At 40.3% G+C, this 26499-nt stretch overlaps 1 protein-coding gene across 1 annotated transcript in view; it reads left to right on the forward strand.

The window, feature by feature from the left end:
• The first annotated feature begins 95 nt into the window (after positions 1-95).
• ABTB2 (ankyrin repeat and BTB (POZ) domain containing 2) overlaps positions 96-26499 on the forward strand; it is a 134406-nt gene continuing 108002 nt past the window's right edge. Inside the window, exon 1 of the mRNA XM_009886241.1 lies at positions 96-960. Within this exon, the coding sequence (XP_009884543.1) occupies positions 96-960 (865 nt within the window). The remainder of the gene's footprint in view (positions 961-26499) is intronic.

A 26499-nucleotide genomic window follows, 5' to 3' on the forward strand; every position in this document is an offset into this window, starting at 1 on the left:
GGTGGGGCGGGCGGGTCTGGCGCGGTAGGCGCAGGAGGGGTCTGTCCCAGCCTTACCTTTCGTGCTCTTTGCGGTTGGCTTAACCCGTCTTTCCTATGGCTGGGATATACAGCTCTACTCTGAAGACCCTGGAGGATTTAACTTTGGACTCTGGTTATGGGGCAGGGGATTCCTGCAGGTCCCTTAGTCTCTCTTCTTCCAAGTCCAACTCCCAAGCCTTCACCTCTTCTCAGCACAGAGGCAACTGGTGGTACTACTCGGGCTCCATGAACAGTAGGAACAACAGCTGGGATACCGTGAACACTGTTTTGCCGGAAGACCCCGAGGTTGCAGATATCTTTTCCAAGTGTCCTAAGCTGCCGGATCTAGAGGAATACCCTTGGACTGATGAAGACATTGGAAAAATACTCAGAAAAGGGAAGGGAGATGGCAATACCAGAACCTTTTCTCAGGAAGCTGTCAGGCGACTCTCGCAGTTGCTGAGGCGCGCCTTGATCAGGGTCTCCAGGGAAGCTCAGCGTCTCAGCGTGATGCACTCCAAGTGCACCAGGTTTGAGGTGCAGAGCGCTATCAAGCTCATCCAGAGCTGGTCGTTGTCAGAAAGCTGTGTCTTGGCGACTGTCAAGGCTCTCTCTCTGTACAGCATGAGTGCTGGTGATGGACTGAGGAAAGGTAAATCAGCTAGATGCGGCCTCACCTTTTCAGTGGGGAGGTTTTTCAGGTGGATGGTGGACACTAGGATCTCGGTGAGGATCCATGAGTATGCAGCCATCTCTTTAACCGCTTGCATGGAAAACCTTGTAGAGGAGATTAAGGCTAGGGTTTTGGCTAGTCAGAGCCCGGATGGTGGAGGAGGGGAGATCTCAGCTGAAATCCTGGAGATGGTTATCAACAATGATGCTGAACTTTGGGGAGTGCTGCAACCTTATGAGCATCTCATCTGTGGGAAAAATGCTAATGGTAAGATCCAGCTTTTATGATTGCTAATCTTCATACCAGCAAGCTGTACAAGAAAATTGCTGATTTTTATGACTTGGGGTTTTTTTTGGGTTTTTCTCTTGATCTGAATTGCATCTTGGTCATGGTTTGTGTGTGCGTAAAGCAGACATGACGGTTTTACCAGGCAAGAATGATCCTGCTGCATTCTTAAGATGTACCAGTTTATAAAAGGTGCAGAGGCTGTGGGAAACCAAGCCCCGTTGTCCTAACAAACGTCTCCTGACTTTCTACCAGCTGCTGTTTTGAGCATTTTTGCTATATCTGGCATGTAAACATGCTTTTCTGTAACCATAAGATGAAATGTGCTTTACAAGCTGCTCTTCAGAAAATACCACTATTGTTTTTAAACAATACTTTTATTATAGTGAGTATCTTGCAGTTTCATCTTAAAGATGCTATTCCCACATACAGCCTGGAGAGGGAAAACAACATTAATTTTAATTTTTTTTTCCTTTGCAGTAGTAAAATTCAGTTTCTGAGCAAAAACTTATAACTACATGTTAGACTTCCTTCTAGTTTAGCAGAAATCTGTGTTGTAATTACACTCGTGAAATAAACAAGAGCTTGTGCTTGGCTTGCCAAAGTGAGCATGTAGGATGATGCCTCAGTAATGAGAATAACATAGCATTAAGGTACTTACCTCTGTAATTTGTTTAGAAAACAGACTTTTTGAACGGTTAAGCAAATAAGCAGCTAGAGGAATGTTGGCGTCTTCCTATGAGACTGAAGAGCAATTTGAAAGGCTTAAGTCATGACAGTTCTGTTAAGAAGCTGCGCTGTTTATTTTGCATTGTCACACTGAGGAGTACCATATTTTTTCCATGGAAAAGTTAGAGAAACATTCAATTTAGAAAACTGTTCTGTGTACCACACACAGCTTCGTGACTTTTGCTGGCCTCATCGTTATGGGCAGATATTCCACGCATAATACCTTTCTGACTTAACTCTTTATAAAACCCAGTGGCTTGGTCCTCTTCAAAAGATAATCTCATAACAAGAGCCAAGTAGAGGAGTGGATTTTCTTTGAGGTTATTAAAAAATATACCTTAGGTGAATGGTAGTAATGAAACTCTTTGTCAGAGAAGGGCTGACTCGACTTTTGCTCCTTGGGTGTATTGATTTCCTGCAGTTATCCTATACGAAAGCAATAATGTCGTGATTCGGATCACTAGTAGATAGGTGCAGTGACTCCCCATTGGGTCAGCATGTCAAATTACAACGTAAGAGGGTGGCTGCTATTACTGTGCTCACAAAACCTCTCTTGTGCCCTCTATCTGCCCTCTGTCCACTGACAGGGTTACTAAATGTTTGTGAAATAAATGTGAGGAGCCCTTTGGGATGTGCTTTTGGCACTGGTACAAGACATAACTGTAACTTTAAAAGTCAAATGTAGACATCTACTTTTTTAACTACAAGCTCTTAGATGTCACGCTACAAAGGTATGAGGATGTCTTGACCACTACCAAAATACTTGTTGTAATTCTTTGTGTACCGTGGGAATATTTCTCACCAGGTCCAGCAAGAGGTCTCCGTTCCCTCTCTTGTTCTTTATTTAGGGAAGCTGGAGTAAAATATTGTGGTTCTGTAAAGTAAAACATGCACTTCAGCTGCTCTCTGCTCAGTGCTTCTGCCACACAGGTTCTGTGTGTAAAATGGAGAGGAAGAGTCAGTCACTTGCGGAGTGCTATTTCCCGCCCCCCCTCTTCTTAAGAGAAATCTCCTTCTTGGAAAATTTGCAATGAATGAGTGGAAGCTGATGTGCAATGAAAACATGAGTGACTGTGCAGGGAAATGCTTATAAATATTCAAACCACCAAATGGTCAGTTACGATAACGCTTGCATAGTGGAATACCGAGCAGTCACTGGCCACAGAAGGATTGGCTTCTGTTGCCTCTTTTGTTGTTCCTGTCTTTCAGATCAATTCTGTCAATAATTGAATGCATTTTTTAAGTCTGAAAATTGAATAAAACAGCATGTGAACGTATCCTACGATTTCCCGTGACAGTCAGTCACTAGTATTTTACCTGACACAAGTCAGTGAATCTTCTAAATGGCTTTTCTTGCAGTTGTAAGACCACAAATGGTTTTATATGGATGCAAAAAAGCTTGAAATAACTTCTTTATTCTTCTCCCTGTAGGAATTGTAAATCAGTAGCATTCACATTATTCTCTACAGTGCTTTCAAATGATCTTGTCTTTTACATTAATTTAAATCTGAGGTAGATCTAGTGGTAAAATAACTGGATTTATTCCAGTATAAGGAACAGGAAAACTTGCTTTACTGTCATTTTTGTTTCTTTTATAGTAAGAGCATTTTAATGGAGTACTTGTAAACTGTGAACTTGGCGTATGTTTGCTGGGTTTAGTTTTATAGCACTGAGTTTGATGTTAGAGATAAAAAGCACTTAGAGGTTAAGTTCTAACTCCAGTCAAGCATTGCAATCACTGGATGAAAACCATGGCAGCGTACTATGCAGAAGATTGCACTGGATTATCATAATGGACCTTTCTGGCATTATGATCTATTGAATACCATTTTCGTTATTAGATCAGGATAGCATGCTTCTTTGGAGTCTAAAAAACAGTAAGTAAATACATAAATCTTCGTAAATTCTCAAGAGACTGAGGTTTAGACCTCTATTTCTTCAGTGAATAATCTCCCATCAAAGACAGTAGTCCACTGTTCTTAAGGCTTTGGAAGCCAAAACCTTAATATTCTGTGTTGTAACAAACATGTTTTAGTCAACACCTGGTGTGTGAAGGGTAAAGTTTAAAACTCTGTAAATGCTTAAGGGGAATTTGAATATTATTTTAAAATAAATAATAATCTGGGGCTTATTTATTTATTCACCCTTTCTGTGAAGCTGTTCTTTAAGCCACTGTTTGCTTCTGTGAGACGTTTTCCGCTGTTAGTGAGAGCTGTGACTTCATTCTCGGGACTCAGTTTCTCTGCCTTGGAAGGAGGAATGTCATCTGAGCTTGTGGTCATAAGGAGTTCTGTAAAGCTCTCTGGGTGTGTTAATGCCTCCGAAGGTGAAGTCTTTTTTGACAGAGTCTATGTGAGATGTTGCAAAAATAATGCAATGCAAGCTGGAAACAAAATAAAACAAAAGCAGCAAAACCAATAAGCAGCTACTGAACAACATAGCTACTGGAAGGTGGAAAAAAAATTGTTGTGTAAATTAGAATATGGGTTTTATTTTCTATTTTTATTAGATGGAGATATATGATAAGCACTGGTTTGATCTAGCTAAAGTAGAGAATGCATCTGGTAGTTTCACAAGGATTTTGAGACATGCCGATTTGGAATATTAGTCTGTTCATTCAAAGTGTTCGTTGGGAGACGAGGAGAAATATGAACTTACCTTGGAAATATGATTCTTTTACTTCATGTTCCTGTGTTTGACTGGTGCATGGTTCATTAGAATCTGAACTGTCAGAACTCCAAATACGTTTTGATGTTATTGCCCTATTAACTACAGCACTTACATTGTACTTAACTATCTGGTTATTGCAGAACACTCCCATGACAGGCAATACACCTGCTGTGCTATTTAATGCATCAGCACATCCTGGTGTTCTGTAGATATAAGGGTTGACAGATGTTTTTTCCAAAAAAAAAAAAAAAAAAGGGGGGGGGGGGGGGGGAGAGGGGAATTTAACTTGGTAGCACTGTTTCTTCACGTATCTCTTAGCCAAAACACTTCAAGTTCTCTGTGGACGAACTAACCCAGAAATTAGCCTGGTAATTTGCTCAGCTGATAAGTAGTAGAAACAGAGCCCAAAAGAAGCTCTAATTGTGTCTCGATATATTTTTCTTAGAAAGGGGCTGATGGGGGGAAATGTGTAACCTTTCCTGCTGGTGGGAGGGAGTGATTTGGATTCAATAAAATTAGACCAGGGAAGAATTTTCTTCTCTCTGATACCAAACACTGTGGCACACCCAACCAAGCATCAAGCATGGACTTCGGATTTAGTATCACTGACTAACCCAATTTTCGTTTATATTTCTCACTGTACGAGTGCTGGTTAAAAATTATAGCTGATTTTAACATTGAGGATTTTTAGAGATATGCCATTATAAAAATTCCTTTTTATAGTTATCAAAATGGTCTGAAATAACTTTAAAAAAAATAAAAATTCAGTGTAGTCATGGTACTGAAATCCAGCTTGGAAAAAAAATAATTTTATGACATTTCAAGAAACGAAATGCCCTTTGTTATCTGAACCAAACAAACTGGTGTGCTCATAAAGAGCCTCATCAATTTTAATAAGCTGTCATCTTCACAACTATTCAGGGAAAAATCTGCATGTTGGAAGGGGTGCATTTTGGGGAAGAGAGCTGCAAATGCGAGTAGAAATACAAAGGCTAGTTCAGCGGTACCACAGGTGGCTTGCAAATCATTAAACAAATTGGACAAATACCTCTGTCTCCTGTGTTACCATACCTGAAGCAGTAGTTTGAAGCGATGTTGCGTACTGGGGATTCCTGGGCAGGAATATGGTAGATCTGCGCATGCGTTTCCATGTTTGAATGGGTCATAGTTATGATCTTATTCGAACTATGGCTTTATTCACCTCTATACAAATGTACCCCCTTTGTACTTCTTCTCTTACACATTCAAGATCTCGGATTTATATCCACAAACCCACAGGGACAAATGCTTTAAGCCTAAATGTTAGTACTTGTATATACATGCTCACCTCTCCTACAAATGCAAACCACTGTATGCACAATTAAAAATACAAACTTCTGTGGATATGTATCTTGCTTATGTTAAAGGGTAGATCAAGTAAAGCTAAAATGCCTATTTTTTTCCCTTACAGTGGGTTTTACATGTGTATATATATATTATTTAGTGACAGTAAGGGAAAACTTTTTTAATAAAGTAAGAATGGTGTCTTAAATTTCCTTTAAATTTCTGACATTACACCATGGTGACAAAATTTGTGTCTTTACAATTAAAGAGCAAGTGCTGAAGCTCCCTCAATGTATAACTGCTAGCAGCAAACGCTGGTCCTTGGATTTCAAGCGGAACTGGTGTCAGTGATAGCTTATCCATGTGAAACTGAGGAGCTAGGTCTGTGGAGAAGGAACCTCTTGGAGAGAAAAGTCTGTGACCTGTTGTGTCGAGGCTGAAGTCTGTTGTTACTGCTAAAGCCCAGGGCTTTGAGCTGAACAAATACTGTTGAGGCCAGGACAGAATTTTACCCTTGGTATGTGGACCCCTAGGTTCTAACAGGGTTTTTTTTCAATTTATTTTTCAGGTGAAAATCAAGCTGCTTTAGCTCAAAGTTTAGCAGTGAACACCTGTGTAATATTTGGATATTTGAGGTGCTCTTGCATATTTTTTTTGTGTGTCTGCGGAAAATAAGGAATGAGCTTTGAGAGTTCATATTCTTAATAACAAAATATGATACGGTTGATGTACTTGTCTTCTGATACTGAAATTAAGTTGTCTCATTTCCAGTTTGGAGATCTTGCAGCATACAGTCAGCTAGTTTTTTTGAACTGAGCCACCAGAGTGGGTCTTTTCATGTACCCCATCTAATTTCTCATGTGATTTGAAACCTAAACTCATCTGATCTGGGGGGAGTTGATGGTTATCAGTGCACCTCCCTAACTGATTTCTAGCATGACAAGTTGCTTTCTCTTTCTTGAGATCAGTGCTCACCCAGTGCATGGATGTTGTATATATTCTAGCTGTTTTGAAATCTTAATCCTAGTTAATTTGGGGCTATTCCAAAACTAATTGCAATAGCGTGGCAGTGAATTTTGAATAAATTTTGTTATGATAATGGGGTTGAGATGAAAGATCTTCTTACACTGAAAAATGTTGTTTGGGTATTAATGTCATTGTAACGTTTTCATGTTGTAATAATTTATTTCTGTTCATGTACCTGGTATGATTCAATTAGTCTAGTTAATGGTCCATTTAGATCTCCCTTCTTTATCTGTTTCATTTTTCTATCCCGTTGCCTAGCTTGGTGTTGTAATGCATGGGTAGGCAACGCTGCAAGGGAAATGTTTGAGCTTATAAAGCCCTGTGCTGTATGGCAAATGTAAGAAGAACTAAACATACTTGTTTACAACAGACTGTATAAAATTAATTTATTACACAATTACCAAGTTGCAGAGGGGCATAGGCTTAGGACTCAAGCACTTAAGTAACTTTAGAAAGAGCTGAAGCTCAAAAGTGCCTGTTTGCGCTTGAGAGCTTAAACTTAAGATCTTAATTTTCCACTAGAAGTAAGTTCATTTTTAAAAAGAACTCATCTTACAGCAATGCAAGAAAATGGAAAAATAAGGCCAAAGGTAATATTAATCCTGTGATCTTTGCTAAGTTGATATGTTGCCCTTTCTTAAACTAAAATGTAAGATGATCAGGTGTTTATCTTGAGCAATTTGTCCATTGTGCCAGCAGAATTCAAAAGAAGAGAAACAGAGCCTTTTAAACACAACAAAACCACTAGATACTCAGAAGTGCCCAGCAAATCCCTTGGCAATCTTTATTCTTCTGAATGTTTGGAAACAAGATCAAAATAATTCTTCGTTTACATTTTAGCTCTCATTTTGCATTTAGTCAATCCTAAGCTTTTCAAGTCAATATGTGTGGTCTTTATTATAAACATTTTCACATGGTTACAGGCTCAGGAGCCCTGCTTTTGCAGTCTCACACTCTGGACGTTAAAAAAACCTCTCTCGTTGACCGAGTTCTACTCTACCAGTAGTCGCATAAGAAAATGTCCATTTGCTCACATTGAACAATGAGAATTCAGGCTGATGGAAAAAAAAGAATAACAACAATCACTTCTGATGCTCTTCTTGTTTTAATGGGATTAATTTACACGTTACTTTGAACAGAAGCGCCTAACATGACATTTGGTTAAATCTAAGCAAGCCTGAGGCAATGGTAAAACCCATACAACAGTGGCTTCATAAAATGGTCAGAGTTGGAAGGGACCTTAAAAGATCATGTAGTTCCAACACCCCTGCCATGGGCAGGGACACCTCCCACTAGACCTGGTTGCTCCAAGCCCCATCCAGCCTGGCCTTGAACACTTTGAGAGACAAAAATAATTCAACAGAACTCTGATTCCGTCCCTTACAGAACAAGAGCTACATTTAAAAAAAAAAAAATAAAAAATATTACTGCTGGACCTTGTTAAGAGCTTCTAAGTCAATGTAAGGATTCCAAGTTGTGCATTTATGAGTGAGGAGAGACTTTTAAATGGAGTCTTCTTGTTGGCAGTGCAGGCCTTATCACAAGAAAGCAATAACAGAAAGAGAAGATGCACAAATGCTGAAAGGTTTGTTCCTTTCATGCAAACGTATCCAAACTTGCCTTCTGACTTAGGTCACAAACCAAGCTGGAACTGTGAGCTCATTCTGGTCCTTAGGAAAGGTTTGGCGACAGCGGGTGTGACTTGGTATGCGCGGCTGGCAACTGGAGCGAGGAGGGACCAGCGCTGGGACAGGCCAGCTCTGGGCAGGGCATGGCCAAGGGCTGGTTGTCAACCTGTAATTAAAGTGTCTGCCTACAGCCTGCTAGGGTGGTGGCTGCAGCTATTGTGAGCATGGAATATGTGGGACGAAATTAATAGGGTGAAAGTAACTTGTGAGGGAAGGGTATGCTGTAAGTGCTGCCGTCTTCAGGAGTGGAAACTGAGGATCAGCCCTTTCAATTCAAGTTAAATGGAATTCTGAGCTGTAAAATCCTTGTCTATTAAAGCCTATTTGCTTATGTGTTACTTGCAGATGAAAGTCCCTTAGAATTGTAAACTTCCTCCTCATCTGCTCAAAACCTGTTACTTAATGATGTGATTTCATTAACTATAGTCTAGCTGATGTCTTGTGGTGGTCCTCTAGGAGGCAGTTGTTTAGATTGGTCTTTACTATGATCTTAACATGAAACATTTCTTTGAAATAGACATTCATCGAAGCTGAGGTTGTGGACTATAACCTGTGGGAATCATTAAATCGGGTCACAGAGATTGCTGTAAATGTACTTGCCTTCTTCCTGTTGACCAAGCAAAACTGGCCGATGTTCTTTATATGGGTTTGACCCAGACAACTCATAGATTAGTTGTAAGCCTGAGCACTTGTCCGTCTTGTTCTGGTTGTTTCATTATGACACCTGGACCATTTCTTTCTTAAAACTTGTTTGATGTTCACCAGGCTACTTTACCTGCTTCATGTTTGAGCTGAGCAAAATACCAGCTTCTGGAGGATGCTGCAAAGTTTCATTCAGTCATCTGTGTAAAGTGCTTTCAGACTGTGGAGTGATAGCGGCAAAACACCTTCATCATCTTGGGTCAGTCTGCATCCTTTGTGTATTTTGTGTGAGGCTCTTTCTCTATGCTAACTACGCTGGCCTACACTGAGAATATGCATCTCCATTTGTTTGTTTATCTCATGCACAAGTAGCAATTTGACAGGCTGCTAGGTTAGTGCAAGTGAAACTGAAGTTTAAGCCCTGATTATTTCTTTACTATTATTTTATTAAAAACAAAGTTTAGAAGAAAGCTAGAGAAGCTTCCAAGTGACTAAAGTGATGCTTTTTTGTCGTGTTACAGTGCCACAGCAGTCTATTGGGAGACTGCTTTTGGCTCTCCCTGTCCAAAAAATGAAAAAGTCTTGACATAAGCAAAAAAGAGGAAAACTGTGGAAAATGTGCTGAAGTAATTGCTATAGTTTTTGTGTAGTGACACCAAAATGCTTGAGATGATTAAGGGTGTTTGTGGTATCATCATGGGCTAGAGACTAAGAACTGAAGCCAAATAAACATTTCGGACCCGCTTTTCAGTTCATGCATGTAGATTTATAACAACTGATAAATTTGCTATGGGGCTATGCAAGATCAAAGTAAATGTTGTTTATGATATTTCAGGGATGAGAGGAAAGGAACACTACAGAAGACATAATCTGCTTGTCCCATTCTTTAGTGTTTGTAACATTACAGTCCATGTTGGATACTTCTGTTACTTTCATTTCTAGCCCAATCTGCAATCTGTTGCCTGGGTCCTGGAGAATAAAGAAGAAAATATGACTGCATGTTTACGCTGGGACTTATAGATTAAAAAAATAAACATGCGGAGGCGTAATTATCTATTATTTTTCTTGATCCTATATAGCTCTGCTTTTTTCCTGATTAATTCCAACATCACAGTGAATAGCTTTTCTTCTAATATTTACATTTTATTGCTTGTGAATAAAGCACGCTACTCTTTCAGCTGAAGGGCAGGAATTGAATATTGGGAGACAGGTAGGGAATTAGGCCAGTTTTGCCTCATATTCATTCTTCAAACTGTTTTTTGGATTTTTTTTTTTTTAATGTTTCAATAGAACTTAGTAGAAATCAATTTCTTGTTTGTTTGTTTTAATTAAATGACCACCCAATACTCCATGCAGTACAGACTGATGTCCAAGCTAGTAGATTAAGGCAAAACCCCAGTCTCCCAGTTGCTTTTAGACAGCTTACTCATCTTTAACTTTGATTCCACTTGGGTGATCCGCTGGTGATCCTGCAGCTTCTTTTAACCTGCAATAGTGTGCGTCTCAGCCTTCCCTGGTGGGCGAGGAAGCGGTGTCAGGATGCTGCTGTGGCTTGTGAAGAACAAGGACATGAGCAGGCATGGTGTTTCTGCAGGAGGTATGCATGCGTCCAGGCAGAGGACACCCCTCTGTGTACCCTTATGCTGGAGCGTTGACTTCAGAGGTGTCTTTCTGGAGTGTTTTATTGTGTGCTGAATTTAGGAAGAATAGGTAATGTGAGCCATGAGAAATATTAATAGACTGGTCCATGCTGTAAATTTGTCCTCAGAAGTGCTCATCTGTTTCTGCATCATAAATGGCTGAGAGGTTTCCTTTTTATTTCTTTTTCAGTTTTTGTGCAATTTCCTGAGATAATACCAAAGTTCTAACCAAAATGTTAGGGATGTATGTATCTTGTAATAATATAAGAGATAATGTATAATGAAATGTACTTCCCCTGTGGGGGTGATATAATTTCTGGTTAATTGCACATTGAATTTCTGCTCTTTGGTTTGAACGTTATCTTCCCTCCGCCCTCCACCCCGTTTTGTGCTCAACTTGCACTGGCGGTTTTGTTTAGTCTAGAGATCATAAATATCGCTCCAGAGTTGAAATGATACAGTTCTATTATGGTCTTAGTATAGCTTCTAGTACTTTTAAGTTACTGTATCAAATTTATAAGGTGTCTTTGGATATGTTCACTGAAGTGGTAGTTTAACTTGGAGTCAGGGGGAAGAAGATTGAAAACTATAATAGTAGGCAACCAAGACATAATATCCTTATTAGTTGTTTTTAATAAATCATTTCATTCTGTTGTCAATATATAGAGACTTCTAAAGCTTGTCTCTGGGCTATTTTTTTTCCCCAAGAACTATTACGAAAAGTTCTCCTATGCTTTGGCAGTATATGTGAAAATTTTTGGCCTAAGTGAGTATCAGTTTTGTTAGAGTTTATACGATACTTGAGGGTGATGACAGTAAAATCATCAAGTAGGAAATTTGTCAGAATTGTCGTCAATGAACGGCTACTGAAAGCAAGCTTGGAATCCATGTGAGAAGTGCTGCTTACCTTAAAGTTTAATCTCGCTGGAGCCAAAAGAATCATTTCCATTAGCTTTAATGAGGTTTTGATTGGTATCCAGAATAGGTTTGTGAATTTCTTCATTCTGAATAATGCTTCTACCTGGTGTGGTGTAGGTAGAAGAAGAGAAAGTCAAGAAAAGTGGTCAGAGTTGTGAACTAGGCTGGGGGCGGGGGGAAATACAGTGTGTTTATTTAGCAGAGTGTTTCATGAGGGAATAAAACAGCAGCTTATGGATTTTAGTCTGTGATTCCTTACAATAGCAAAAGAATGATTTTTGCTTATCAGAAAAGGCTGGATTCTTTCTGAAGCGGTCAACTGGGCTCTTCTGCTGAAATCACTTGGATTTAGGCCACATGTTTGTCTCGGGTAGTTTTGTTTTAGTACTTTGTAATAAACTTCAGGGCTTTACACCTTGAGGTGGGAGAAGCTTTGATGGTGACCATTCATTCCATGGAAAACCAGGATGTCGTCTTGTGTGTGCTGGGGGCAGGGGGGATTTACAGCATCTGTATGCTGAGGTAGTTTTGTAGCTGTGCCGGTGACTGTGGTGTGGGTGACTGGTGTGTTCTTGTTATTATTATTCTTTGAAGAACGTCTGTCCTTCCCCCTCTGTCACCTCCCCCCTGCAATTCTCTGAGGGCAATGCCAGATGCAGAGTCTCTTATTAAAGCCACTTGAGGAAGATTCATGTTTAACACTCCATTTCCCAATGGAAAGCAGCACTGGAATTGTTTTTGGCACCTTTTCCCTGTGTATATAATCTTGGGTCTCATATTTTTGCTGCAGACATGTGGAATTGCAGCTTTCGTCATAGGTTATTTTGTGGGATGATGTATGCGCTGCACATCAATGGATTGGGGGAGGGAACTGTTTTGCTTTGTTTTTAAACAGTCGTGGTGACCTGTGACCTGCTGGAATTGAGTGATAAAACTCTGAATTTTCTTCTACCTTGACAGCAGTTCAGAATATCATTTTCCTTTTTATAGTCTGATGATGTATATGTAAGGCTGTGCGATTGTGGTTTTTCATGTTCACTGCAGAAGGCCAGAGCTTCACAGGCAAGCACAATTTATAAATTGAAATGAATGTAATTTCTTAACATGAAGGTAACTCTTCCCATATAGCCAAGACTTAGATAATGCATGTGTTATGGAAGAAGATACTAAATTGGCAGAGGGCATTTGGCCTACCACCATCTGCAGAGCCTGCACTCCAATTTTCTGCTGTTGCCATGGGCTGCAGACTCAGACAGGAAATCATGGTAGGATGGGAAAGGGTCCAAAATATACACAGCTAGTATAAGGTTTGCAGTTAAAAGAGAGTCAGAGAACAGGCTATCTGTTCTACTGAACAGGCAGTGCAAAGTAAAACTGGCTTGTGCGTGTGCGCGCGTGTGCACACTTTAAATGTCTTTTTATATTTTATATGCTCATTTTTTTAAAAGCTTGAATTTTTTCCATGTAAAGTAACATGTATAACTTCAAATGATCCATTTATATGTGAGGGGCCTGATTCAATCCTCACTTAACTGGCCACACTGCTCTGAAAGAAGAGTAAAGCAGTGGAGAATTGCGCCCCTGACACACGGTGAAGTGGCCACGCAGAGCTTTGTTGGCATGTCAAACTGAAGAGCAGCCCCCTGCCTCCACTTCTTACCCTGGACTCACCACCGCTTTGGGATTTGGATTTGTTTTTGGGAAGCAAGGCCTGCGTTCAGTGTACTAGTCAAACATACAGAGTTGAGAGTATAGTCATAGGAGGCTCTGTGTATGGTCTGTCAAGAGACAGGGATGCAGGAGTTGTTTAGAAAGCGATCCATCTCTGCTTACCAGCACTGGGTAGATCACAGGGTCAGAGTTATCAACGTCTTTTATTTGAACTGTAGGTTGAAACAGGGAGTACTGGAGTGATTGGTTTGGAGAGCAAACTGTCGTCTTCTCTGTCAATGAGAGAATAAGCATAATAATCGACAGGTAATGAACTGCACTGTTTGCAAAGCTTCCAGTGCATCTAAAGAGTAGTGTGGAACTGCTCCCTTGACAGATGATGGGAGAGAATAATTTCTGCATCAGCTTCTAATTTAATCTTTGTATAGAAGATGCTTCTTAATTAAAAAATAACAACAACAGTGAGTGTCATGCTAGTGACATGTTCTGAACTGACAGAATAGGAACTTGGCAAACTACTTGTAGCAAAAACCTGAATTAAAACTTTTTCTCACGGGCTCGTCTGGGCTTTTTAATTCTGACTGAAAGGAACCATACAAGAGGGTGGCTTGTTCTCCAGGCATTTTCCAACTATAGCTTTTATTTGGCCATTAGAACTGCTTCCTGCTTGCCTTAGTTGTGTATGTAGTCCCTTTTCAGCTGCATGCAAGAGTGGAACTGTGAACAGGAATAAGGTGAGGTCTGTGTGTTACAGTGCCAAATATTGCTGGATGCAGTGGCGATGTATCTGCCAAGAGACTGAAGCTACCAATTAATTCAATTTAGAAATCAAATAACTTAGGTAGCATTTAACCCTGGGGCTGGGATCGGTGAATGAGGCAGTCTATTTCATGACCCTGTATCTTCCAGTAACTGCTGCTTTTTTTGTGTGTAATATGAACTCAAAAAGACTTGCTGATTCTTATTTTTTATTCAAAATAAAATCTGACTGGAGACACTTTTCAAATTGCGAACAGTTTCAGCCAAGCCATCTGCCTGAGTCTTCAGCAGTGCATTGTATTTCTGAAAAGCGTTCTAGCGAAACATCATAATTCTGAAAAGTTTGAGCTGATTCTACATTGAAAGAAGTGATCCAAAAAGCTGCTGCCGATTCATATGTGAACACTGCCAAGTATTTCTCTGATGAGAGTACATAACAAAGAAGTGCTCGAGTGATTGAGTAAGGCTGATTTGAACAATCTGTTGTGGATTATAGCTCCTTCTGATATTCCTCAATTGTGAGAAGCTGCTGTCACTTGTATTTTCAATCTGTGTTTTGCTTAGAGGTACACAATCTTTTGTTGTCAAGTCCCTTGAGCCAGTTGTGGGGGGATGTACAATATTTCTTGCTTAAAAGTATTCATGAATCTTGCATGGGCTGGCTTCATTGAACTTTGTCACCCGTAGGGATTTCTAGAAGATGACAGAAAAGTTGTATTTGATTTGTCTTAATTAAGGATCGATAGACAAATTTTAATTTGACTTTTGGGTCTCAATATGGATGTGAATTCAGAATCAGTCACTTTCTTAACCTTGCTGTTTCCTTAAGTGTTACTGAGGAGTTTGCTCAGTGAATATCTGTAAAAATGTATAATATTCGTTGTATCGGACTGGTTCATCTGAGGACGCTTTTATGTTGTCCGGGGCAACAGGTTACTTTCTGTGCTTGTTATGTGGTGAACAACGTGAGCTTTAAAAGTCTCGTGTGGGAGTGATTTCTCCTACTTTTTGTTATTTGCTGTTGAAGAGGAATGAAGCAGTTTATATAAAGCAGCTGCTTATTTTGGAGCAAAATCAGTGTAACACATTAAAGAACCCATTAATCACTTTGACCTTAATTTATTATTTTAAAAAGCTTCTTGCATCTATTGTTCATTTCAGCATGCCAGGCATGCTAAGAAATATGTGATGTATTCACATCTGCAGGTTAAGAGCATCAAATTAAGTTATAATAGGGAGCAAAACCAAAATGGATTCCTGTTGAAGTATTGGCTGTCCTTTTACTACTGATTTTTAGGAGTAGAAGGCAGCCGTATAAATACCTGCACAAATAAAGAACTGTTGTGAGCTCTCATCTTGTTCCATGGTTGCCAAGTAAAAATTTTTGTCCTGGAGTAGTGGCTTCTTATCTGTTGAATCCCTGCCAACACAAAAGCTCTCACTTTCCTGCAAGTCTTTCAGGAGGGAGAAAAGAGAAATAAACCAACTTCTCCATCTCCCCTCCACTCAAAAAAATCCAACACTCATTTTACAAAATAATTTATTCTGTATTTAGACTCTTTCATTCCTTGGTGCAGTGTCTTTCTTGTATATCCCCTGTGTAGTCCTAATGGTATCAGAAGAGCTTACTACATTATAATCATGTTGCAGAGATTTTTGAGTACTCTGAGTAAATGGATTGACCATTAAAACCTAGATTTGTTCTGAGATGGAGGAAGGGGTCAGTAGATGACCTTTCAAAAAGATTGAATGATTTGGTGAGAAACCTGCTCTATGGTTGCATAGGAGCATAATACGATTGTCTATTCCTGCAAACCTAAATGCAAACATAACCACTGTATCAAGCTTTCATTCAGCTTTTAAGGAAGGTATTCAACCAACATTTTCACTTTATTGGGAGGGTGCAGTCAGGTTTGTGGTCGTCTTTAATATATAGTAGTTCATAAAACTGGCAGCCTTATTTGGATGTAACAGTTAGTAGAAGCATATGAGGTGAACCAGAATGAGATCTCTTGGGGTCTGAATTGTGTCTTCTCTTAAAATACGCATGGCTTGGCGCAGTGAGTAGCTGAGGTCGAGAACAATGTAGTAATAATTTTGTTTGACTAATGGCATTCGTGCTAATGAGCTGCATTCTGCTGTCTATCCTACAGATTGTGGACTGGGCTCGGAGCTTATTTTACATCTATAATGGCTTCTGTCTGCAGTAGAGCTTGTCTCAAAGCACAGTGATGTAATGGATCAGAATCTGACCTTATCGCACTGCTTTCCCACAACTGTTGTGCAGTAATAGCACAGCTGTTCACAGATTATTTTTTTTTTTTTTTTCCCCGAATTGGCTGCTTTGGGAGACATTATTCTTTGGCCTCAACTTCCTAATGCAAGTAATCAGCCACTCTTTGGTAACAACATTCAGACAGAACAGGCAGTGGTGTTGAAGGCATTAAGCATTGGTTAAGTATTTGGTTCTGCTGAAAATGTTCAGGCCTTTAATGAGTATTAGGTTTATTTTTACGGGCAGTGAATTATGTGCTTCCTTCCTCCCTTTGCTCCTATCTTTTCCTCAGCTTATGACAAGCTAGGACAAAAGCAGCACTTAAGAAAGGAATGGAGTGTTTCATATAGATATATCTTGTAGGCATTTTTTTAATTAATGTCATGTTACATTCAGCATCCCCACTGACATCAGGGAAGTTGCACGGGCTAGCAGTTCTCCTCCTAGTGTTTTTCCAGATACTGGGGCTTTTTTAAAGTATCTTTGATTCATTCATTGTGAAAGTACTGTGAGCTTATGAATTAGACCCAAGAAAGGGTGGGAGTAGGAATCTAGATGAATGTGTTGGGATCTGGAAATCTTGACTGTGCTGCATAACTGCTTGGTCACATTAGAATCACTGAAAGGCTGGTTAGGAGGAGCTTCTGGAGGTCATCTAGTCCAATTTCCCACCTGTAGCTGGACTCCTGCCAGAACTAGATCAAGTCAGCGATGGCTTTGCCTCTCTAAATCTTGAAAACATCTATGTGGTAGGTTCCACAGCCTCTTGGAGCAACCTGCTCGCTCTTTAGTGAAGAAGTTTCTCCAAATGTCCAGCTGGAGCCTCTCAAGCCACAGTTTGTGGCCGGTGCCCTTGGTGGACCATCTGGTGCTCCTGAGAAGAATTTGACTCCATAACTTTTGTAGCTACCGTTCTGATAGTTGTAGGCTTTTTTGTAAAATTGGTCCTTAAAGTCCTCATAGCCAGCCGACACAAGCCCAGTTCCCTCACCCTGTCCTTGAAGGCTATGCTCTGTAGGTCCCTGACTGCTTTAGGCAGAGACCCACTGCTGGTCTCTTTGCAGTTTATCTGCATCCCTCTTGCAGTGGGGAGCCTAAAGCAGTGTTACCCACAAACTTGCTGAGGCTGTTTATGAACGTACTAAACCATATGGACCCCCAGTATCAGCTCCTGCGTCCTCTGCTCATTATCATTCTGCCAAATGAGTACTGTATACATAACATATAGCACTGTGTATTATGTGGTCTACCATCATCTGTGCCTCACCTTGAGTGTGGAAAGGCCCTTCTGGTTTGAAGCTGCTGTTGAATTCTGCCCAGGCAGAGTGCGGGGAAGCAGTGGCAGAGCTCCAGAGATGAAAAGGCGGAAGTGTGGCAACAAGGAGGCAGCAATCGGGAATCTCTTTCCAAAGCGGTTGGCAATCCCAGGTCTTCTGACTCCTATCTGGTTTCTGAAGTCTTGGCTTCACTGTGACACTGAGCTGTTGTATAACTCTTTGGCCACGTGATTTTTCTCTCTCTTTGTGTCTGTTTCTAATTCATATGTTAAATGAAGCTAATGATGCCTCTAACCTTTTGGAGAGTATCTAAAGTTCAGTGAATGAAAGAACTTCACAAGTACGTTACATCGCCTTGTGACCATGCATTCATACTTAGCTGTCAGTGGCTGTCATGTCCCCTGTCACTTACAGAATGCCTCGCATTGTATATTAGCGTCACAAGATCTTGGATGATTTGCCATGCTGTTGTACTGGAGAAACACCCGGAAGCCCTGTCCTCAGACCATGCTTGCCCTGGCTTGGATGCTAACACTTTATTAGGCATCATCTTTGGGCCAGAGAACTCGCGGTGCAGTTAGACAGAAACAAGCGTGGGAGGATGAAGTGTCATATGACAGCCCTGTGGCAAAAGCAAGCATGAGCCCAGACTGATTGGGTCCAGGCTTACTGCTTGCAACCACTGCTGCAGTCCCTGCTGGCGAGGGACAAGTCCTTGGTGTTGCTGAAGTCCCAGACTTGACAGACCATAATGAGCCAGATTGTGGCTTTGTACACGGTGAACAAGTATGGGAAAAGAGAGGTTTCAAATGCAGAATTTTCTTTCTGCCAAAGCATGAAACTGAGACATCACTTGCTCTTAGGGAGTCTCCAGAGAGAAATGACTTCATCACAGGAGTGAGTTTCTTGCCACCACAAGCAGTGATTATTGTGTTCCCTTGTAGCCATCTGTGCGGTCAAAACTATTTCTGATGTTTTAAAATAAAAACAAAAAACACCACAAAAAAACCCAACAAAACCAAAACAACACAAAAAAATCCCTGAAGTCTTCTGTGTGGCGGTGAAATATTACTGCATGCTTCTTGCAAACTCATTTAGCTCTCTCAACTGGATTAGAGCTATGTTGTCAATGTTACTGCAGTGTATGAGAATATCAGTATTTTCAATGTCCAGACACCTCTTGAAAGTCAAGAGTTTGAGGTGTGATGTGACATCTCCTTCTGTCTGAGATCTGGTCTGACGTTTTAGCGGGTTTTTTTCTTGTTTTCCTTTCCTGTCCCCCACAACCAATGTTGAAGGCACAACCTGCTTGATCATTTTAAGCTCAGGAGATAGGCAAGTAAGATCTGTTGGTTGTAGCGACTGCAGACTTCAATTTGTTGTCATTCTTTATCACTGACTGCCCTTCTTAAGTTGCAGTTGCTTACATGAATGCTGCCTATATGTACTTGGAAAATCAGGTCACTGCTCTATGCAAGTGGAGAACTGAGAAGCAAGTGTTTTAGTTTACCTTCTGCATTATGACGTGGAGTATTCACGAACCAAAGACTCATTCAATACTTCTTTGGAAAATGTGGTTCTAAAGACTAGCTGCCCCTTCTTCCTTACACCAGCTGCCCAGGAAAACAGGTACAGGATTATGTCGTAGCCTTACGTGACTCTTAAAAAGAGAACATCATCTACAAAAATTATTAGACTAATAATATATAGGTAAGTAGTTGACGAGAATTTTATACTGATTAAAATAACAATGCTGGGGACTATGTGAGTTTCAGTGTAGCCACACCACTTTTCTTCCCTTTTCGTCCATCTTTCATTTATTTTGCTTCTAGGTTATAAAACTTCTGAAGAGAGAGTGGCATGGAAACCAGGATGCTGGAAGTTACTCTGTTTTGACTTTGTTCACCTCTTGAAGGCCTCTTAAAGTAATTAGTAAAAACAAATGGTCAGACTTGTCACTTTCTCTTCCGTGAAAATGTTGAGATTATGCTGAAATGTTCCTCAAAGAGGCTGGACTCCATTAGCCAGCAGTATCAGTTCTGGTTGTGGAGTCCCCTCTGAGGCTGGCGGTACTGATGGAAAGGGCAGAGCCATCTTTTTGACATACTTAGAAACTCTGGAAATGTCAGCACAGATATTCCTGACTAATACATTTTATTTACCAATGAGATATAGACTGTAAATACTTGTATATCCCAGAAAATGGTGTTCTCCTGTCCTGAATAGTGTAAGTAAATTGAGTTTGCTAGTAGCAAGAGGAAACTTGCTCCATACATACAAATTCATGTCGGTCTTTCTCTAATTGAAGTAAACCCTCTGTGAAATTGCTACCCAGAAATGACCTCACTAAGATTGTTTGCTCAAGCTCTTGGCAATCAGTTTTGAATACTCTGCAGTAGCCAGAAAGCAGCAAAATCCCCTACGAGCTGGAGAATAAATGAGGTGGTGGTGTCTGTTATACCAAGATGCTCTCTAGTTCTTCTCTGCTTCTGGTTCAAAAAATGATTCAATTAGTATTCTAATGTTGCATTTATTAGTTACACTCTGCCATGTGAAATCCAAAGAAATGACTCTATATAGAACACTAAAACGCCAGAGGTTAACTGTACTTCAGTATTTCATATTAACCCAAGTAACCGTAGTGAGCTACTTAAATACGAACATCAGGAAAAAAATCCTGCACTATTCGAAGTCTGTTGCCAGTGAGTCTTTGAATTTAGGTAATTTCATGCATGCGGAGGTAGACTTTATTTTTCCTTCATCAGCTAAAATAACAATAAAGCTGAACTTGGTGTATTTATTTAATGAAACACAGGATCCTTGCCCTGATGGTTTTAATCAGTACCCTCGCTATGTGGTAATTAGGGGTTCTCTCCCATGGTTCTGTTTTTACTTAACTTCCAGAATGTGTAGCCAGTTTAAGTTTCCAGAGATGCTTGCAACTAATGTTGCCTCATTTACATGCAGATTATCCAGAGGGGACTCTTAAACACACACTCACATTACAGAAATGCAGACGTTTTCAGCACTTTATTATTCAATGAATGGTGTTCTTGAGTAAAATGTTATCTTTTGTGAGTAGCTAATTCATTCCACTCTGCGGATGTGACCAGCTCTTTCAGTTCTTGCACACAAGGATTCAGAAGCTGAGGAGGGCTGAGAGCCAGGATTGCCTGCTCTCCCTGTGCCGCTGGATACAGCTCTGCTCATTTAAAAGTACATACCTGAAATCAGGGTCAGGCTGTAAATTTGCCACAGAGAAGCCCTATACACGATACAGGTCAAGAAATGGGCCACTGCTTTCTCTGGCTAGACAAAGTACAGCCATGGAAAAGAGGTTGCAGCGGGCTTCTTGCCTTTATGCTTAATATCTAACTCCCTAAAAGTGACCTGAGAAATGCTCATGTTTGTGTCTCTAACTCTGCAGCTGGGGTTCCATTTGCTCCTGGCAGTTACGGAATCACTGGAGATGTGAGGAAGTAAAACAAATATATAGCGCTTAAAGCTCTCTGAAACAGCTTCCCTGCATAATATGTGATGTTAAAATACTAGGTGGCAGTTTGGTCCGATATAAAAGTTTTATGGGTATGAGTTTGGGTCAGCTACCTTATTCAGGAAGCCACTACTGGGGTTTTAAGCCGTCTGAAATGTGTGCTAGTAAACCCCTTTTATAACACAAAACAAGCTCATGCAAACTCTCTATATGACTCGTCATCTGTGTCGTGGGATTTAGCTAGTGGGATGTTTGTGATGTGAGAGTCTCAGCTGCTGGTTTGTACAGGTATACTGCTTGTAAAACCAGACAGAGAGAGGGAATTTCTCCCAGTCTCTCCCAGTTCCAGGCTTCAGCAAAGGGATTACAGAGAAACCACCTTTGCATTATGCTGAAACCTATTAATTAAACCTTTCTCATTGCAGAACGGAGTCCTCCTGGCAACTCCTTTACCTTCATGAGCATTAAGAGGGAACTTGTTGGGTTTTATCCAGCACACTGTGTCTTAGAAACTCTGTAGAATCAGAAGCATGTCTCATTGTGGGTATTTGGTGCTATGAGCAGAAAAATCAAAAAGCCTTCCCCAAAACTCAACCATTGAAGTGATGAAGCTGAGACAGTGGGGCTTGACTTTTGCATTGTGAAGGAGAAAAAGTTTTATTTTGCACTGTGCGTGTCTCAGAATAATTTAATCTGAGAGATTAAAACATTTTGGTTGCACACAGGAAAACAATTTGGAGTGATTTGGGGCCACAACAGGAGGTGGCTAGCCTGGACAACTGGCATATGAGCATCGCTTCCTAAATGTGGGTGTGCACCCAACTGAGTTTTAAAGGTCTCTGAGACCATGACTGTGACTAGGATAATCTCCCCTCTCCCATTCTTTAGGAATACTGGTAATTGTGAAAATGCCCTAATAGTAGAAAGGCAGTGTTAGGATGAAGATATGTTGTGTTCTGATTGCAGCGGGATCTCTTGTTATTTGTCTGAGAAGCTGGTTAGGTTCCTGGCTAAATAGGTCTTTCCAGGCTTGTTCACCCACTTCTTTGATCTGGCTTGGCACTTTTCTCTTTCGTTCTCTTGTAGTTTTTTCTTTGCAGCTCAGCTGCTCTTAATCATAACAGCTTATGAATTTGGGTATGTACTTTAGCTCTGACTTTGAAAATGAGGAGTTTTATCTTTACAGTTTTATAATAAATAACAAAACTAAGAAATTGGTAATAAAATGTGCTTTAAATCTTTTCAATAGGAAAGCATATTACAATGCGTTGTGAGAAACCTGTTTAACTGGTACAAGTAACAGTTTACTAACAGTAGCTTGACTTTAAACCTATGCTTACTAAACACAAAACCCCCATACACTTAACAACAAATTTAATTTTCTTTTGTGAATAAAATACAGATCCATAAGTTATTTTAAAAATAAGGTTTGCTCTTACATGTTGTGGAAGAGCTGATGTGTGAATACAGACTGCAGTTTGGAAACCCATAAGGAGTTAGAGATTGCAAAAAACATTGCTCAAAATTCTTCCCCTTCTTCATAATCCTTGCCCCAGAAAAGGGAAGGATGACTGAGAATGAGAATTATTATGAGCACACAGTGGGGAACCCAGCACTGAAAGGATTTACTGTTCCACTGGAGCGCCATACAGTACCACGCCGGAGTCACTGTAGTGAGTTCTGTGGCAGCATCCTATGAGGAGCAGAGAACTGAAAGCGGGGACTAGGAGTGTCTCCTGCTTTCCAAATGAAGGATCAGATATTATTCCCACTTTTATGTTGTCTGAATGTCCGGTTGGTAATACTTAATTGTTGGATGCAATCGAAATATTTGCAAATCTCTCTGGGTTTGGCCACATTGTTCCTATGTAAATGTAATAGTGTGTGGAAGGCTGTGGGTGAATAAATGGGACAAGCTATAGCTGAGGCTTGAAAACATGGGACCTGTGTTCTACTAGGGCTGTTCTGTTGGAAAAGGAAAACAGATCCCTTTGGAGAAAAAAAGGAAAAGGAAAGCAGATCCCTTTATGAAAATAAAAACACGTTATGGGATAGCTTTGCTTGTACTGGAGTCACCATTTCTTTTTTCCCTAGTGAGGCTTGACTGCATTTAATTTGAATATTGCTGCTCATACTACAGTGCCATACCCAATGCATTGATGTGACACAGAAAATTCAACTGAACTGTCCAAGGCCATCTTTCAAGTCAGTGTTAGAGTTGGGTTGGGATTCTCCATGTTCTGGCTGTTCTAAGTTTTGAGCTTTTGTGGTCTCCCTGCATCCTCCGCTATCCAGCTGTAATTTTAGAATTTGTGATTATGGAGGGCACGTTGCTCTCGGCACAGCACCAGTCGACGATGAGATTCCTTGACAGTGATTTCTATACCATGAGCATCGGGCCTTCAATCAACAAAAACTGCGAGACCTTACTGCAGTAATAATCACTGGTGTTTGGAGTACTTTCAGCAACTTCTTTTAACAGCTTGCCTGTTTGATATTTTCTCTCTAGCCTTGTAGTTTGGGACAGTCATGGAGAGCAGTGAAAAGACAAGTAGCCAGTTAACTCGAAGGATTTACATTCTGCTCAGCTGCAGCGTTCTGTCAGAAATAAATTTATTGTATCATGATGAAATATTTTAAGGAATACTTCTTGCTGCGCAGTCACCCACATTTGAGTAACATTTCCATGTTGTAGAAAAGCAAACCACTGTGCATGCTCATTACAGAAACATGTTTGTGCAGCTCACCATAGATCGCATCCAGCAACAACCTACACATACCCATCTGGTGACAAATGATTGCTCAGCCCAGCAGCGATCTGACTTCTGTTTTATGATAAGCTCAGGTGGTTTCCGTATTGCAAATTATGGGAAGGTCTCTTTCTCTTTCTTTCTGAAGCACGTAGTCATCTATTTTTGGATTCGGTTTGTATCACATCCATGATGACTCTTGCTGGGTACGTCAGAAAGCTTGTCATCATTCTTTTTTTGAATATTATACAGCTGAGTAGAACTAGAGCATACCATACACATGAGGAAACCCTCTCTCTTTTCCCTTTCAGCTATACTGAAAAGCTCTATTAGTTCACTATGTTTGTACAGATCACTAAAGCATTGTAGGCAGTGTAATAAGAGGTGGAGAAGCTCTTGTGAAGAAGATGACACACAAGAGTTTCGGTATGCTGCTTCTGCTTCACACCCTGCTTACAAAATATTGTAAGGACTCAAGCCAGGAGCTGTAAAGCTTACTGTTGTTATAATAAATAACTTGCAATTTTTATAAAGTACCTTTTGTTAGTGTTTTCCAAATACGAAGTAAGCCTTGTAGCACCTTATTAAGGCAGAAATATATTGCAAATTCAAAATAAAAAAGGAAAATCTGAAATGTGTGCAGAAGTGATTTGTTTGAAGTCACACAAAAACCAAAGTGGCAAAACTGGGAAGAAAATCCCCAAAGGTGTCTCAGTTGATATTGAGGTGCTAGCTAATGGACAAGTGTGCTGTTAGTTTAGGGCTTCTGCCAGCTCATCAAGAATTCAAATAGAAGTGTCCTGAATGTCTCTGCGTGCTCTGGCCAGCACAGCAGCTGGTATGAAATTGTAGCAAAATGGAGAAGTTTTCAGAGCAGCCCCAGGACTCCATGAATTTACAGCCCAGAAACGGTGGAGGGGAGACACGACACAGCAAAGCATCTTCAGCATTTCAGTATATCTCCAGACAAAAAATGGGATGCTGTCTTCATGAAACTCCTTCTGATATGAAGTAGTTATTAGAGGGCAGTCTGCTTGAGACTTGTGGACAAAAGGTTATGCTAGGCTTAGACCCATAGAGTGTTAACCGTTTATTTTAAGAAATTATTATGATTAGAGGTCTTGCAGTGAATTCTGCTGGAGAGATGTTCCTGTGGCTGAGTGAATGGGGAATCGGGTTCGCCTTCTCAAGAGTGACCAAATTCTCAGTGCATGACGCATGAATTGGTTAGAAAACTCCTTTCCGTGTTGAAAGTGAAACCTCGGTCTATTTCCGTTTGGTTCTTACCCAGAAGAGCATTTTCATTCTTTACTGCCCTACGGTAGATGCTGAAGATGAAGGGGGTTGCATCTGCTACTGCGTTTTTCTCTTTTTATGCCTGCTGCATGTGTGGGGCTGCATAAAGAGTACATTACTATCTATTTTCAAAAAACTTCACCAAAAAAACCCCACCACCCAATGCATGAAACTGATCCTTTTTTGTGTTTATGGCTCCTTTTAGGACTAGAACACAATTTAGTGTTATGTTAAACAAGAACCGTTTTAGCTTAAGTAAGAACAGGTTCTGTCATTAATCAGTTATGAATCATATTTCTTGGTTTAATTACAAATATAAAAATCCAAAGGCCTGAGGAAGTTTACGAGCATAATGTATATATAAAACAAAAAAGTTGTGATTTATTACTTTCAGATCAGGCTTTGACTTCGTAAAATGGGTCTGATGTTTATCTTACAGTAGTGTATCTGAAATGAGCATCTGGACTCATATCTCTTATCTAAAATGGAACCTGTTTTAAGCAATGGCCTTTCAGACCAATTAAAATTAGTTGCTTAGTAAGCTTGGTTATTTAAGGTAAAAATCAAGTGCTGCATGGAAATTTAGGCTTATTCTGTAAATGTGTGTGACCATACATTTACCTGGTTTAGTAAACGTGTTACAACAGTCTTAAATTAAACATTTGAAACAAGAGATTTCACATAAGGTGTACTAAACCTCTGGAAATGTTACTGATTTATGAGTGGCTGAACTTCCTTATTGCTAAATTTGTTCAAAGATCTCTCTTCCTCTGGAGGAAAATGATTCCCGATCACTTTGAATTGTTGGTCTTACTGGTTATGCGTAAGCTGTGTGATGGATTTGCTCTCTGGTGTGCCTCGCAGATCTGGTCTGACACCTTCCTGATGTTCCTACCACAAGGCAGGACAGGACTTGAGTGTGCATCTCTCCATCTCCTCCCCAATGTGCAGGGTTGCCTGGGCACCTAGGTTTTCTTCTAAGGAAAACGGGAGTTTCCAGTAGACTTACAGCTGCGTAGTTGGGAAATAAGACTGCAGGGAGTCCCTGGAGTGGTCCTGTTTTGTAGGTCAGGCATGATTGATGACGAAGACCAAGCAGGGCCATGCCACAATAGGGTAGTCATTACACCAGAAATGTGCAAAACTTCCCCTATGTTTGGGTAGGTACGGTGTTTTGACATGTAGATTCATAGTTTCATCTTACTTCTGCAAGGAAATGAGGCAATTGTTCATAAAAGAGGTGTTTTTCAAGTAGATGCCAATAAATAATAGGAAGAATGTAATGAAAGGTAATTGTCTCCTATGGGAAAAAAGTTTCATTTTCATCACTGCAAATTGAAACCATATTGTAGGTGGCTGCTTGC

This window comes from Charadrius vociferus, unplaced genomic scaffold (assembly GCF_000708025.1).
Source record: "Charadrius vociferus isolate BGI_N301 unplaced genomic scaffold, ASM70802v2 scaffold115, whole genome shotgun sequence".
Lineage (NCBI taxonomy): Eukaryota > Metazoa > Chordata > Aves > Charadriiformes > Charadriidae > Charadrius > Charadrius vociferus.